This window comes from Scylla paramamosain, chromosome 4 (assembly GCF_035594125.1).
Source record: "Scylla paramamosain isolate STU-SP2022 chromosome 4, ASM3559412v1, whole genome shotgun sequence".
In the NCBI taxonomy this organism is placed as follows: Eukaryota; Metazoa; Arthropoda; class Malacostraca; order Decapoda; family Portunidae; genus Scylla; species Scylla paramamosain.
In genome coordinates, this window is record NC_087154.1 from 7,530,001 (window position 1) to 7,547,115 (window position 17,115).

At 43.0% G+C, this 17,115-nt stretch overlaps 1 protein-coding gene and 1 long non-coding RNA gene across 8 annotated transcripts in view; one reads left to right on the forward strand and one right to left on the reverse strand.

Annotated features, from left to right (window-relative positions):
- The window catches only part of LOC135099669 (uncharacterized), a 341,412-nt gene that overhangs the window by 71,178 nt on the left and 253,119 nt on the right, over window positions 1–17,115 (forward strand). The gene's annotated exons all lie outside the window — the stretch shown is intronic.
- The window catches only part of LOC135099608 (uncharacterized), an 82,457-nt gene continuing 68,323 nt past the window's right edge, over window positions 2,982–17,115 (reverse strand). For 4 of the 5 annotated variants that reach the window (XM_064002011.1, XM_064001997.1, XM_064002005.1 and 1 more), the window contains exons 7-9: window positions 13,644–14,490; window positions 9,587–9,616; window positions 2,982–6,011 (exon numbers count right to left, since the gene is read on the reverse strand). In XM_064002011.1, coding sequence (XP_063858081.1) covers window positions 4,440–6,011; window positions 9,587–9,616; window positions 13,644–14,490 — 2,449 coding nt within the window. In that variant the 3' untranslated portion in view covers window positions 2,982–4,439. The remainder of the gene's footprint in view (window positions 6,012–9,586; window positions 9,617–13,643; window positions 14,491–17,115) is intronic. The other variant, XM_064002020.1, reaches the window with a different exon arrangement.

Consider the following 17,115-nt stretch of genomic DNA (forward strand, 5'->3'; position numbering starts at 1 on the left):
AAATGACATAAAAAAAATAGAAGACTAAATATTTTTAAATACTGGTGAGGATAAAAAGTGAGACAGCAAAATTAATGAGGAGAGACAGAAGGAGAATTAGTGGCAAATAGACAGACAGGCACAGACAGACAGACAGACAGACAGAGATTCAGACATAAATAGAAATGTAGGCAGACGCACTTCGACCACACGAAAGAACAAGTATATAAAATTAAAATTTACTCTAATAAACAGGCATGGAGAGAGAGAGAGAGAGAGAGAGAGAGAGAGAGAGAGAGAGAGAGAGAGAGAGGAATATTTTCAGCACATTAATCCTCAGACCCCATTTATTCACTGGAATCGTGGCCAAAATTGAGAAGAATAATTTTTTTTATGCACATCACTACCATCATCATTATCATCACTCTCATCGTCATCATCATCACCACCACCACCACCACCACCACCATCATCATCATCATCATCATCATCATCATCATTCTCCGCATTATCACTACCATAACCTTCATCATCCTCTTCCTTCTCACCACCACTACCACTACCACTACCACTATCACTACCACTACCATAACCACCACCGCTATGCTATTTATGCTAACACTCGCTGTGTGCATATTACATTTACCATGAACTCCACGCTCTTTGCACACGGTCGCACAAATCGTCGTTATTATATATAGAGTATAATATTTTCTTCCTTGGAATTAAACACGTATATCTGAATTTGTGTAAACGTGAATTTATTAACTGAGTATTATTTACCTTCATGTTTTTTTTTCTTTTTTTCTTTTGCCTTGTCATCGTTATTTTTTTTTTATTTTTTCTGTTATTTTTTTATGATTATTCGGTTCTGTTTGTTTATTTTATCAACAACCTATAAGTTTTTTTTTTCTCTCCCTTTCATTTATTCTCATGATCATTCACTCGCATTTCTTTTATTTATCAACATCCTATAAGTTTTTTTTTCTCTCATTCTTATTTTTTAATGACTCACATTTGCATTTGTTTGTTTTTATTGATCAGCAACCTATAAGTTTTTTTTCTTTCTTTTTTTTTCACTTTTTTATGATTCACACTTTCATTTGTTTATCCTATTTATCAGCAACATATCAGTTTCATTTCGCTCCAGCACGGAGTTTTAATGGTTCCTGAAGTGAAAATATATTTTTTACCCTTGCTCGTATGTAAGAGATTAAGTTCCAGTCTTTTTTGGGATGATTTTTTACTCTCGGATCAACAATTTCTGTTTAATTTTCTGAATGACCGATCACTGCTTCGTGATTTTCTGCATTCATTGCCCTCCTGACTATTTCACATCAAAATTATATCGTAGTTTACATAGCAAATCATTATTAGTATCAAGATTGTGTAATTTATTTGTGTAATTATATTTTGTTCGAGAAGAAATTGCGTATTTTTAGTATTTTTTTCATTATTATATAGCAAGAAATATTAATTATGGTTACTAATTTTGCATTGTGATTGCCGCTCATCACCAGGAAGCAGCGTTACATGAACTGAAGCTCTTGATAATTAACACAACAAGAGGCAAGCTGGCGGCCATCATTCTTATCATATTTCTTATTGGTCACACCTCAGCACCATACATGAAAATTCCCATAACTTATACAAGACGGATAGGTATTTAATCAACTGAATAAAATAATGCAGAGTAGATTATTTCTAAACTGTTTTTGAGTGAGACATGAGGATTGGTAGCTCGGCTCAAACTCGTCTCGCTTACGTTGCTTGGGAAGTACGTAGCAAAATGCATTCACACAGCACAGGACAATAATGACCCTTGGAAAATGATGTCACACTCTACACAGAGCTGGATGCTTAACACTGCAGATAATACCTACCACTCCACAAGCGTCTCGAGGTCAACACTCCACAAGATTTGTGCACCACTAAACCGCGACCTGTCTTCCTCAGATAAAGCCCATTAGATTGTTAAATTTCTTTATCCGCACAAGTGGTGGAAGCGATGGAATCGTGAGATTGTGTATTTGTATGAGTGATGGGTGCTGTGGGATCGTGGGATTGTGTATTCGTACGTGAGGTAGGAGTGGTGGGAATATAAGATTGTTTTTATTTCCATTGTTTAGTGTTTCTTCTCGTGCTTAGTATTTCATATCTTTCTCAAAAAAAAAATAAATAAATCGTCGTTACTTTCATTTTATGGATAGGTTATCGTATGCAGCTGTCTTCCAGTAACCCTTGATGATTTTCCTGTACCAAAATAAAACTATAGGCATTAAGAGCCATGAACTACTCTATAACTCTCTTTGCTGTCATTCACTTCTTTCGAAACTGTATCCTTAGCTTACACCAGACCGTTTGATTGAGACTGAAGAGATGCCACAATAGCCAGAGGGTTAAAAACAGTGTAATCGAACCACTGAAGGCCATGTTATCAATATACAGTTACTATGAGCTTCCCTGTTATACTGCCCTCCTGCTCTCAAAGCTCGGAGAATGGGAAGGGACTTGAAGGGCTGCCGGCGCTCGGGGACAAGGAGAACAATGAGGAGGAGGAGTAGGTGGCGACAGGAGGGGTTGACGAGGTGTTGTGGGAGACACTAATGCTCTTTGGCACCTCGCTGTTGTTGGCAGGCAGCTGTAGTGTTATGTTAGGGGACACTGATGATGGCCAGAGACCCACATTTGTGAAAGGGAGTAAGGCGAAGAAGATGAAGACTGCTTAGTTAGCATATGGAGATGAGTATGAGGGAGGGTGACAAGGATGACGTACAACCTCTCAGGTCTCGTCAGCTTGTAGATGATAAAGTGAACAGAAGATTTTTTATTATTTATTTTTGTATCTGGAACGAGGCCAAGGGTTCAGAATATATGTATGTAAAAAAGGAGGAGAAAAATAATGCCCTGTAATGTCAGAGTTTAGAGGGGGGACTGAAATAATACTTACTAGACCAGCACAGGTGTGAACATATAAGGCCTCAGGGGAAATGAAATAAGGTTGTGTAGTACTGCGTTTTATTATCGAACGTCGAAAAGTACCTTACCGCCAGCTAGAGAGAGGGAAAGAGGCCGCCATGCTGATGATACGAGCAGCGATGGCCACACCAAGTACTGCTCAGAAGTCGATTAATCTACCGCTCTCACTACCACGTATTTTTTTCCTTTTTATTTTTCGCGTTTTCCGCTCGATCGTCAGTCCCTTGATAAGCCAACACAACCATCACGAAACGTAATAAGTGACATTGTTGGCATATCACAGAACTTAAGACTGAGGGAAATGACTAAACAGTGAACTCAGATTGGTGGAAGTGAGTAGGGCATATTATTCTTCCGCTGACCAAGAGTGTACCCATCTCCAGAGAAGTAGATAAAATAAATAAGTAAATAAATAAATATGATGACAGACAAAGTACACGAGGAAGATGAGTTGGTTGTTGTCTGTCTCTGGTGCTATCGAGGCAAAGTAAAAAAAACTTTGGAGTGTGATAGTCCCTTATCTGTCCAGTGAGGATCTCAGGAGGCGCCGTGCCTCCTCCGCCCGCACCACAGCACCCTCCTCCCCACTTCGCTGCACCCTCAACACTTTATCATCGAGTTCGTTTCGGAAATGACACGAGAGAAGGAAGAGACAATTCACGCTTAGTAGAGTTCGATAAAGTTCGTGATCCGAAGTAAGCATGAGTTAGTCCCACTTCTTGCTCAAATTCTTTTTCCCTCCCACTCTGCTGCTCGTATTCTCCTCCTCTTTCCTCCTCCTTTCTCCATCACCTTTTCTCCGCCCTGCTCATCACCAACGAGGAATAATAGTTTCAGTTATTAATTCAAGGCCAAAAAAGACGAATATTTTGTAATAAAACACCAAAACAAAACGATAAATTTGGTTATATACTCGAGGGATTATTTCACTATGATTTATACGACATAGCGTGACTGGCCGCTGCTGCTAGTCCATCCACGGCTCGCTACGCAGCACTCACGCTTACGCTCACTTCTCCGGAGACACGAATGTTACATCAGCACCCCAAGACCAACGACGTGTACAGAAGCGCAGCGTGTCAAGTGGCGCGAGTGTCCACGCGGGAGGCTTGTCGAGGCGGGCCTGCACCAACAGGAACTAAACTAGGAACGTTGCAAAGTAAGAAGACTAGAATGCAATTTCGCTTCTTGACATCAGTTAGTAATCGTCATGCTTGAAAATGCAAATACACACAGTGCTCTCCTCCATCGAGGGAGAGCGTTCTTAAGAGTGGCTCCTCTGCTCACGACTCTAAAATTTTCACAAGGCTTCATGCAGTCTCACTCCCAGTCCCGATACTGTAGAGTTTTGTTAATGATCCGGGAAGACTTAACTTAGGCTGTTAAGGCAACTGACGCCTGTGGAGACAACACTACATTAAACATGCTGAGTGTGAGTCTCGGGAGTCTCCAGTCGCACCCAAGTGGTGAGGCAGCGCGGGTCACACCAGGATACCAACATTGTCAGAATGCGACTGGGATGCTCGCTTGAGGGTGGAGGTCGCTGCGGGCTGCATGTTCTGTTCATCCAGATGCAGAACTGGAAGCGTGCCCGTGGCGTTGGCCTCCTGGATGGAGGAGCCCGCCAGCACGGGCCCCGTCACCAGCTCCATGGACTCTCTCGCGGCGCGCCGAGCCGAATCACTTAGGGTGGATGAGGAATGGGTAGAGGAGAGGGGAAAGTAGGTCAAGGATGGCGAAGGAGAGAGAGGGAGAGTGCGGTCCACGACAGGACGCTCCTCTGGCACTGAGGTGAGGGATTCCTGGCGCGGCAGGCGACCCTCTGGCACTGTTCCCAAGGACTGCTGCCGCTGGATGGGGAATGCTGAGCCCGAGTTCTGCCGCTGGAGGGGAATGTTGGGCGAGGAGTGTTGGCGGCTGATTGCAAACGTGCCAATCCGCTTGGTTTGTTGAGAAGTGCTTAGTGGGCGGTCTTTGTGCACGGTGCTCATGGCCCCCTGCCGAGCCTGCGGTCCGGGGGTTGAGCCAGGCTGATGCAGTGATGAAAGGGATGCGGCCCCGGACACTGGCGGGGACTCCTCCAGGGTGGGGAGGAAGGAGCCGGGTCTTGTGCTGGAGGTGGGCGGCAAAGGGGACTCCGGCGAGGTGTTGGACGTGGAGAGGTCGCCGCTGTGACGATCACGACTCAGCGCCAATACTTGGGGACGATTAGAAGCTCCGGAGGCCGCTGTGGATGACTGACCCAAAGTGATGCTGAGGGTCTGCTTGAAGGAAGCCTTCTGGGACTGCGCTTCGCTGGCGTCTGGCTCTACTGAGGGCGTCGTGGGATCACTCTTGGCCGCGTGCTCGTGCGTGACATCGTCAGCCATTGGAATGTCCTCGAGAGAGAGTGGAGAGATAACATGTGCTCGTTTGTCCCTGAGTCGCCGCTCCCGCCTCTCTAAGCTGGTGAACGTCTTCTTGGTGTCGCCCTCACCGTTCTCCAGTCGATGCAAATGACCGAGGCCCGCCTCTGGCAATGGCTTCTGCTTGTGGTGCTGTTGTATTGAGTCCTTTTTATCCATTGCATCAGAATGCTTGTCTTTCTTATCTTTGGAGGTTTGGACGGAAGCCTGAGATTTGCCATCTTTTTTGTCCTTTTTGTCATACTTTTTATCCCGTTCCAAACTGTTGGCCTTGTTTTCTGGTCCATTGCTCTTACGTTTCTCCTTCTGTTCAGCAGCGAAGGAGACAGACTTGGTGAGAGAATGTCTGCTGGTGAATCCTGAGATGATGCTGGACGACTTGGAAAAGAGGGACTGATAACCGGTGGATCCCTTACCCCCCTGGGAATTGGACGAGGACTTGGCTACTGAGGCAGGAGCAGTACTTGAGGCGGGATCTTGGGCAGGAACTTGAACGGAGACAGGACTTGCCTCTTTGAAAAACTGAAGAGCCACCTTCATCTCCGCCACCAGGTCCTCGTATTCCCTCTTTGACCTCATCTGCTCCTGCTTCGCCCGCTCTGCCTCCAGCAGCGCCTCCCTCACCGTGAGCTGCACCTTCTCTGCCTCCTGTGACCGGGAGAGAACACATCAGACAGGAGCAATGAGAGTCCCAATAGTCTCAAGCACAATGATGTTGAGAGTAAGCCGAGACACAATGCTTCACAAGTCACAGAACAGGACTAGCTCACTCACCTGGCGGAGGGAAGGGCGTGGCGCTACACTACCACCGCTGCACAATACTGACGGTTTTAGTGTTATGTAAAATCCACTCCCATCTCAGTGCATGCGGAGGAGAAGGAAGGACATGATATACATTATGGTGTTAGGCGTTTCTCAGATGTTATTCTTGTAAGTGGAGGAAGAAAGTGGAGAGGGAGTCGTTACTGTCCAAAGTATAACAGGTAGAAATTAGTAAAGAAGAAAAAGGGGAGAAAAGAATTAGGAAAGCTACAGTAACTTCTTCAGGCATATATATAGGCAGGTTGGGAATTAAGTAACAGAGGAATCAAGGACAGTAGATGGTACGAGTCTCAACGTGATGGAAGTAAAAGCTAAAAAGAGAATTCATCAAAAGTGTCAACTGTTGAAATCAAATGAAGGCAGAGCAAAGCAGTAAGCGTCGCGTGATAGGTATTACTAAAAATGCAAAAGCAGTATGTAGTGAGAAAAGAAAAATAACAGAATAACTATAGTAGTGATAGAAATTGTATATATATATACCAGTATTAAATGTGCTGGTAGCAGTAGTAGTAGTAGTTATGGTAAAACTGATAATAATAATAATAATAATAATAATAATAATAATAATAATAATAATAATAATAATAATGAGTGAAAATAAGAATAACAATAGTAGTAGTAGCAGCAGCAGCAGCAGTAGCAGATGGTAATAAAAGCAGTAGTGATAATAATAATAATAATAATAATAATAATAATAGTAATAATAATAATAATAATAACAATAAACAATAACAATCAAACAGTTAGCGGCGCGTTGGTTAAGCTCTGCACAGACACTCACTCCACGCCAATCAGACCCGGAAGCTGCGCCCCTCCTGAGAGACCCTAGGTGACTGGCACGCGAGACCCTGCAGCTGCCCGCCCGCTGCCTCGCCTCCCCCGTGCTCGCAACTGACAGTCAGACGCGGTGCAGTCCATTGTATCGATACCGTGTGTAAATCAATTGGCCTTTTTTTTATTTATTTATTTTTTTATTTTAGTTTATTTGTTATCTATTTGTTTATTTGTTTATTTATTAATTTTTAAGTAGATGGGCGACTTGTATACATGAACTGGACTTTTTGTATGTTCTTTTTTTTTATTTGATTACATTTTTTTTTTTATTTGGCTTATTTATTTTCTTATTATAATGTAGGATGATGATTTGCCTATATCAACTGGCCTTTTGTAATCTCTGTATTTTTTTTTATTAATTTTATTTCTTATTCATCTATTTGTTAATTCACTTATCTATTTTTATTTAGTTTTATGTGCGTAGGATGGATTCTTGGCAAGGGGAACAAAAACTGAAAAAAAAAAAATGCAATCCACCGGAAATGCCACGCCCTTAGAGAGAATCCACAATAAATTCCGAAATTACCTTGTGAAGTGTCGTAAAATTTTGTTTTCATGTATTTTTATGTTCTTTTATATATCTATTTACTTTTTACGTGTTGATGAGTAACGTAAGGAACAAACAAACAAAAAAAGGAAAAGCAAGCTCACTTTGCCTTTCCCCCAAAAAATATAATTATAAGAGAAAGTAAAAAGAAAAAAAAGTTAATATAATTTCAGAGTTTTCTTGAAGCTTTAAGGTACTTCAACATTCTCTTTGACGTGCAAATGTCCGGGGATAAATTGTATGTTCCTAGATTTTAACATTGAAAAAAAAAAGTAAATAAATAAATAAAAACACGGGTCTGATCATCCATTACGAGCACGTCAATACAGAAAAGCAGACGGACAGACACACGAGCAGTTTGTCTGACTCAACCTTGTGTAGCGTCCTGGAAATCGTCGTGTGCTTATCGTCACCACAACAAACACCGCACTTAACCCCTCCACTGTGATATGTAACACGTCAGAGCACTAAGAACATTGTACAAAACATTTACAAGCACATACAAGAAGAGAAAAGAAAAAAGAAAAGAACTGATTTTCCAATTTGTATTCAGTTAAATGTTTAGATGTGTCTATAGAAGAAAAATAAGTGTCTCTGAGTGGTTTTTGATTGATAATGAAACTATGTATGTGCCAAATAGCAGTGAGTTTAGTTAACCCTTTCACTGGTGGACGCTCTTTTCCACATGATCCCTCACAACTTTCTACTTTTTTTTTATTTTTTTTTACGAATACTTGTTAAATACTCTTGTAGCTAAGAAAATACAAGGTTAATCTTTTATTCTCTCTTTAGTCTATCTGTCCATACAAACTGATCTTAATGTTACCAAATGACGATCATAAGTAAATAACCCAAGTAAAAAGTAAACCGCTTATTAATTTGAGTTGCTACGATGTCATACTGACAATAAAATTAATAGATATGTATTTGTTTGATAACTTCTCAGCGCCATTTTATGATTTTGTACACATTTGAAGGAAGCACGCCAAGGGTGCAGAAAAGTAGAAAAAACAAGTTCTCTCAGTTACTGTTCCCAAAATAGCTGGAAAAATTTGTCCCAGACCCTACAAAACCAAAAGATAAACTGATATAAGAAAGATTAGTGTGAATGTTTAATTAAGCGCATTAAAAAAAAAAGAAAAAGAAAACTGAGTACACCATCATAATACACGTAATTCTTGTTTTAATCTGTGTTTTTTCTTTCCTTTTTGTAAAGATTCACTATATTTTACTCTTTTTTTTCAGATTCAAAAGTTATCAATCCTATACTTGAAACATTTCTCTTCCATGCTATATAATAATAATAGTCGGTACTACTTTTGAATTGCCTATGTGGTGTCGAGCAGCACGTGACTACTTCCAGCATGACACACGGATACTAACAGAGAAGGGGCGATGCATCCTGACCTAGAAGGCATACAGTGAGGTGGGATCGTATTCTCAAACACTTCGGTGTCCTATTTCGACTTGTTTCAGCAGGCCTTAATGAAGTTAGGTATTAAGGTTTTCAAGGGTATTTTTATGATTCCAGTGAGAGTTGAGTAGTTTCTTGTGGACGATTTTGTGGTCTGCATTGTTCTAGTGATAGTTTAATAGGTTATTGTGGAAATTACTGGGATCTTCATTGTTTCTAATTATAGTTTAACAGACTCCAGTAAAAAGAATCAAAGTTTTCCAAGGAATTTTCATGATTCTAGTGATACTTCAACAGGTTACTGTAGAAATTGTTGTGGTTTTCGTTGTTGTAGTGATACTTTAACAAGCTTTAGTAAACGTTATTAGCGTTTTCATTTGTGTTTCCATGATGCTGGTGGTAGTTTAAGGCGAATCCTGCATCAGTAAAAAAAAAAAAAAATGCCCATGAAAATCCAGCCAATTATCTGTGTGGCCTCTGAAAGTAGTGCTGGTGAGAGAACGAAGTGCTTGAAAATTCGGGCGCAGGTTTTGTTTATAAGCCTCGTTAGGTACAGCTGGGTGCCTCACCCAACACGGCACGCCACGGCCTGCAGTCTATCCTTACTTTTTCGGGCGGTAAAATGTCTGCGTCGCTCTAGAAGAAAGAAAATAAGTAAATAAAAAGAAAGTAAATGATGAACACCTAGTTAGTATTTTCACCCTTTCACTACTCTTGTCATCTTTTGTAAACACTGACATCACCGAAGTGAATTGTTTGGATGTACATGAAGAATAAAACAAAATGTTAGGTTAATTTCTTCTCTGCTCAGCTACAGAAGTACGTATTTAAGTGATTGTAACATAAAAAGAAATTCTTTTAAAAGTTGTACCGGATAATGGTAAAGATTGACTGGTAGTGAAAGGGTTAAATGGAAAACAATAGACATAAATTAAAGCATAAAAATTACCTTGAAAAAATGTAAAGAAACAAAAAATTTAGTGGGTATGACATTTTTCATCTCACTTAAAAAGAAAATCTAGAATTATAATACTGAAACTTTTAACTGAGACGCAAACAATAGACATAAAATAAAGCAATAATATAAAATTGAAAGAGCGAAAAGAAAGGAAGAAAACCATTAAAGACTACAACTTTTTTTTATCTCACTTAAAGAGAAAAATCTGAATTCATAATGTTGAAACTTTTACTGAGATCCGAGCGCTTACCGGTCGATTATTACAAAACTTATTTCATCTGAAACTTTTTAATTATTATAAGTAGTTGGCTTAGTTCATATCAAACCAGCTCGGAGGATGCGAGAGAAAAGAACAAGTTGGTATTAAATGAAGCAGCGATCAAAGGAGAGACTGAAGGAGACAAGACGATGACCACGGAAACATTTCAAAAAGGCGGACGCATTGACGGAGCATAACGGAGTGGAAAATAAAAGAATAAACTTGGAATAAAGAGAAGGAATGAAGAAGAAGAATTAAAGAAGTAAATAATAATAACGAAGCAACGATCGAAGGAGAGACTGAAGGAGACAAGACGATTACCACAAAAAATATTCCAGCGTGGGTGACGTATTGACGGAGAATAACCAAGTTGAGAAAATAAAGGAATAAACTTGGAATAAAGAGAGCGAAGTGAAGAAGGATAAGTAAGTACGAGTAAAGAATGATAAAAATCTTGCATCAAAGCGTGGGTATAAAGCGACTGACGAAGAACAAGCACGCAATGAAAAAAGAAAAGAATAAAGAAGTGAGTGCAGATAAAGAAATAAACTTGGAATAGAAAGAACGGAATGAGGTACAAGAGAACAGAGGAAGAACAAATACGCAATAAAAATAAGCTAAAAACAAAAGCGCCGAAAGCGAAAGCATAAAGCATAAAGCAGGAAAATAAAGCAACGTAACAAGAAATACTAAGCGGTAACAAGCCCATAAACTTTAAAGCGTGTAAAGCTTAGAGAACGGGCAAAGAACTAACACGGCAATGAATAGAGTGAGAATAAAGGTAAATACGATATAAAAGGAAGGATCAGAGAAAAGGGAGGAAAGGAAGAAAAAAAGGGAACATTTAGGACAGTCCACAAAGGAGATTATTTTTATTATTATTACTATAATGGGAGCTTACGTCACGGGAGAAGAAAAGGGAGACGGAGGGAGAGTAACTTTTAACGAGTCACACATGAGTTGTCAGGGAAAGAACGAGAGAGAGAGAGAGAGAGAGAGAGAGTGTGTGTGTGTGTGTGTGTGTGTGTGTGTGTGTGTGTGTGTGTGTACTGGGTTATAAAAAAAAGTAAAGCAAAAAAGAGAAAGGAAACACACACACACACACACACACACACACACACACACACACAGTAACACAAAATGAAAGTAGCAACAGCGTATAATTATTCTTGATACTGTATTTATAACTGGTGTGGAGAGAAATAACTCCACCATTTCTTTCATGCCGGGAGATATGCGAGAAGGAAAGAAGATAGGAAGAGAAAGAGGCTGGGAAGGAGAGACGGAATGACGGAACGAAAGACTGGGCGAGGAAGGAGGAAGGAAAGGAAGTTGAAGTGGAAAGGATTGAAAAGAAGAGAAAAAAAAAAGAGAGGGAGAGAAAAAAAAAAAGGTGGGGTTCATGAAAGTACAGAAATATGTTTGGAAGAATTCGCTTGATTAAAATATTTGAAATACTTGTGTGTGTGTGTGTGTGTGTGTGTGTGTGTGTGTGTGTGTGTGTGTGTGTGTGTGTGTGTGTGTGTGTAAGGTTAGCTTTTCTTTTCAGTCTCATTAAAACGCATACAAAAAAAAAGTGATCGTGATTTCTAGGATATGCCAAAGCCACTCGTCTCACACACACACACACACACACACACACACACACACACACACACACACACACACACACGCACGCACGCACATTCACTTATCCCCCTCGACCACTAAACGACTCGACATTTACTCTCCTTCATGAAACGTTGACGCTGAATGCAATTATTTTTTCGAGTTCTTGGGTTAATGAGAGATTTATTCCCCCAGGCGCCGCCAAAAGTGCAAACGAATGACCCTGAAGTAGGCAGCCTATTCAGGGGCGAAGAAAAGCGTAAAGCCAATGCGTTGTTTTGCTTCAGTCATATGATCCAGGGGGGCTTTGCTTCGTTCAGTCTAAACGAAGGACGAATTGCAGATCAGCGAACGATTCTGCGTGGAAACTAAAACCTCTGAATCTTATTAACGGTCCAGTTCTGCCACCGATCAATGTGACTTGGTGGTTGAGCCTCGGGTGGTGCGGGGCGGAGGGCGCGGCGCTAGCTGGCCGCCTCGCCCCTCTGCTGCTGCTGCTGCTGTTGTTGCTGCTGGGTCACTCTAGGCTATACAGGAGACTGACCCGATTTTGTTTTATATCCTTTAATATTTACGAGAAAAGGAAAGATTTTGATCAGACAAACACAAACCAAGTTCAACACATACACGAGAGATTCTAAGAACAACGCCAACAACGTTTTGTTAAAGTTATATAAAGTACAACTCTATCATAACAACGTTTGACCTTCACTACCATCACTAACACACAACTGGACCAGATAGCGTTACAAAACGGTCACATACTGTTGGATTCCTGCACTGGATAACAGACACAATACTAAGGAGGGTCCCCGCTCTCCCCACACGAGCCCGGCCACGCCACGTCTGCTAAACCACTTTTGGGTCTCAGTCACGGCCCTCGGCGAGGCGCAACACCTGGCTGGCTCCCTCGCCTCGCGGCAGGACGACAGAACAAACAGCGGCGCCCTCACAAGATGCATGGATCAGGCCCACACGTCCCCACTAATTCGCACGGAGACGCTGCGCCCGACTGCTGGTGAATCTCATCAGAAAATAGCACGTGGAAGTCAGATGAGGGGCGGCGGGTTCTGTGGAGCTTCCCTCATCGAACCTTATTATCCGAACCTTGCATTTTAAGGCTTCACGAGGGAGCTGGAGTAGGAGAGGCCTGTGGGGCTCCTCGGAGACCGTCGCTGACTGGCTGATTCATCATATATTTTTATTTATTGCGGGATAAGTAATTAAGTAATACAACACTGAGGGGAAAGTCATATCAGGGGACTGATTAGGTCAGAAGTGAGAGGGAGCGAAGGATTTCTTTCATCTTAAAATTTCTGGACCAAACTAGACCACGGGAGTCACTCCAGGAAGGCTGAGTGCCGCCGCTGGAGTGCGTGGCAGAAGACTCGCGGGGAAGTGTGGCCTCGCCAGGTGAAGCGAGCCGTCACTCACTACAGGAAGGTAGACAGACAGACATACACACTGGAAGAGGAGTGCTAAAGACGAATATATAGAGACAAGAAAACAATGCTATGAGACCCTTCCGTTGCCGGCACTGATACTCCCAGCTCTCATACTCCTGCCGCCATTATTTGAACAAGTTATCCTCTTGGGTGGCAGCGCGGCCGCCGCCTCTTATGGAGGGCGTGAGGGTTTGGTGCATCTCAGAAACACAGAAGGCCTCGTCCCCCTGATGATGGTTTCGAGTCATTGAGTGGAATGTTAGTTCGTTAGCAGTGTTAGTAAGAAAGGAGAAGACGAGCGTGCTGCGGCGCCGCGAGTGTTAGTGTTCCCGCTCGCCGGTCAGCGGCGGCGAGGCTCTGACCACACCCTTGGGGCCGGCGCGTACACTTTACCTGCGTGGCGTAAGCAATTTTCTGCTGAGCCGTGATGGCCTCCTGCGTCAGGTTAGAGAGGGTGGTGGTGATGGTGTGGGCGTCGGCCTGCAGTGCTGCCACAGCCTCGCGCAGCGTCGCCACCTCCCGCCTGGTGGAGGCCACGTCGCCCGTCACGGCAAACACCGCACGGTCGATCTCTACCACGTGCCGCTGCAGATGCCTCACTGCTGTGGTGAAGCGGCCCAGGTCTTGGGGCTTCTTGCGGGGCTGTTGGCCCTGCTGCATCTGGTGGTGATGGTGGTGGTGGTGGTGGCAGTGGTCTGGAGCAGCGGCAGGTTGCTGATGGTCGGCGGCGCGGCAGGTGCTGCTCCCTTCGCTGCCCGCGTCGCTGATTGAGTCCAGAGCGGCGCTAGAGTGCTGGACACTCTGGTTCATCAGCAGGTTGTCCAGGTCGTCCATGACAGGAGAGGCGCGTCCGTTTTGGCCCCAGGCTTCACCGTGTGACCCGCGCCACCCACCCAGAGAGTCCCTGGAGTCCCCGAGGTCTGCCTGGGAACCTCGAGCTTCATCCAGGGAGCAGCGCGGCGCCTTGCGTCCTCGTGGCGCGACGCGGCCCTGAGAGGCTGATCTCATCAGCTCCAGTCCATAGGAAGCCGAGCGAGGAGGCGGCGGCGGTGGCGGCATCCCCGAGGCCGAAGCAGGAAAAGAGTCTGACTGGTCGTCGTCTATGTCGTCCTCGTCGGTGGAATAGTTGTATGCCTTGTAGGGTAGTGCCGATGATGGCACCGCGCTACCCACCTGCTTGCCGCCCCATGGGTTGCCTCCCTCCAGCACGTCCAGGGAGCGGTTCAGCCACGGCGCCTCTCTGAAAGGAACACTAGAGTTAGGACTCGAGATGGACGTATCGCTGCAAGGACACGCTAAGGCTGCTGGCAAGGCTGAGTACAGTCGTGGTCAGAAGTAACCTGTCGCACTCACTTCCACTGTGTTGCGTTTTCCTTCGCACTCTGGTCGTCTGATCTGCTGACACTCTTCCTGTGAAACCTGAGTGTTGACAGATTTTTGGGATATCAGAGGATTTAAGTTTCAGGGAAAAAAGCTAAGCACAGGGGGAGTGAGTGGGGCATTTTTATCGACTTTTGGCCGTGACTGTACCTTCGCGGGGTCTGTACTCTATAGGCGACCCCCCCTCACACACACACACACACACACACACACACACACACACACACACACACACACACACACACACACACACACACACACAAAACCGCCGGTGTGATGTGTGTTGGCTATACGCTCACTAACTTGCAACTTAACTGCAATGTTAGCGTGATTTCGCTCCCTTTCCCAGAAGCGACAAAACAATTAATAGGAAAGTTGCACCACAGGCCGCGGCAATGGTCGGTCGCATGTAACTCACCAATTCGCTACTCGTCGCTCTCACGCCTGACAAAGTGGTCATTAAAGGACTCACATGAGGATGAAGGAAGGGACCCTGCCGGACACTGGCCGCGGGCATCACAGGCATCACTAAACTCTCCGCGTGAAAGTGCTTTGTCAAAATGACCACACACACACACACACACACACACACACACACACACACACACACACACACACACACACACACACACACACACACACACACACACACACACTTGTTTGTCACTTATTAGTCGTTACCGTGTCCCTTTCCCGACAAACAAATGTTGCGTCCATTCCCGCGTGCGGAAGGAATGTGTTTCACTCCGGGACATGGGGTATTTCTCTCAGTGCAAGAGTCTGGTCTCCTCCACAGTCCTTAATCTCTTTACATTTAGTTTTTACTTTAACTTCCTTTCATGTCTTGATACATTTGGTGATTTTTCTAAAAATTACTATTAATATCATTTTGTTCTACCACAATGTTATCATTACTGTTACTCTGCAACAATTCTAGTTGCTTTTAACATTTTGTAACAACGCCATATGACCACAGGGTTTCGGTGCATTACCCTTTAAATCAGCATCACGCTCCATTTCCCGATGACTGCGTGGCGGACACCCTTCCAACTCCCTGACCATCTCAAACTTCACTGCATTATCCGTCCGTATGTTGTCACTTCCCAGCAACAGCCGCAATTCTTTGTTTACGTGAACACTTCCACCTTTCACTTCCGTTGTCTCTGGACCACATTAGAACAGCCGTGTTGATTTCCAGGATTAACCAGTATTGAGTCCTCCCAGTGTGCTTCTTCGCTCACATTTTTTTTCAACTTTATTATTATTCTTTTTTTATCTTCTTATTTCATTCAGTCTCATCTCACTATAGTAATCAGTGACAGTCAACTCTCTCTCTCTCTCTCTCTCTCTCTCTCTCTCTCTCTCTCTCTCTCTCTCTCTCTCTCTCTCTCTCTCTCTCTCTCTCTCTCTCTCTCTCTCTGTTGTTCGTTTATTTCAATTTACTGCACATACATTTCTAATCTCGTCTATCTGTCCTCATTTGCGTCGTCTTCCGCTGTGGCCTTGTGCGTAAGTTTCTTTTCTTTACCCTCCTCTTTGTATCAATATCTGTCCAGCGTATTGCCAGCCTCCGCGTCTTTATCCCTACACATAAAGTTGCATACTCGTCAGACTCCCCAGATTATTATTATTATCACTGCTACTACTGCGGTTTTAATTCTTCCATGTACGTAATTTTCGATGATGTTACGAAAGGTTTAATCAAAGAAAGAGTGTGAAGGAAAGGAAAAAAAGGAAGGTTAGAAAGAGGAAATGAATGAATGAAAGATAGAAAGAAAAAGAACCCTAGAAGGAAAGGAAAGAAGAGAAAGAAAAGGAAAGAAAACTAGCCTGTTGAATTGCTGCATACAATTACTTGCCTAAGTCGTCAGATTATTATTATTATTATTATTATTATTATTATTATTATTATTATTATTATTATTATTATTATTATTATTATTATTGTTATTATTATTATCATCATCATCATCATCAACATTATTATTTTCCTTCTTCCATGTAAAGGACATTAGTGAGGAGGTGTTCGAGGGAGAGAGAGAGAGAGAGAGAGAGAGAGAGAGAGAGAGAGAGAGAGAGAGAGAGAGAGAGAGAGAGAGAGAGAGAGAGAGAGAGAGAGAGAGGAGTCCATTTAATTGCCGATCCTCCCTCCAAAAAGAAGTTGAAAAGAAAAGAGTTATAATCGGATTGGCCAATTTCACTTGAGGAGGCGTCTTGATTCTCCTCTCCCGTCACAGTCCGAGTTACAGGGAGGTAGAGGAGCAGCAGCAGACTTTTTGTTACTCCTCTCCCAGTGTGACAATTTTCTTTTATTCCCTTCTCATACTTTCGCTAACTGTATCATGTTGAGTTTCATATTTTCCACGTCTCTATTCTCGCTGAGGTATTAAACTGTTTTTACTTTTTCTTTACTTTTTTTCTTTTGTTTTCTTGAAGTTGAGAGTAACGGTCTATATGGCTTTAAGTGGTACGTCTTTTTTTTTTT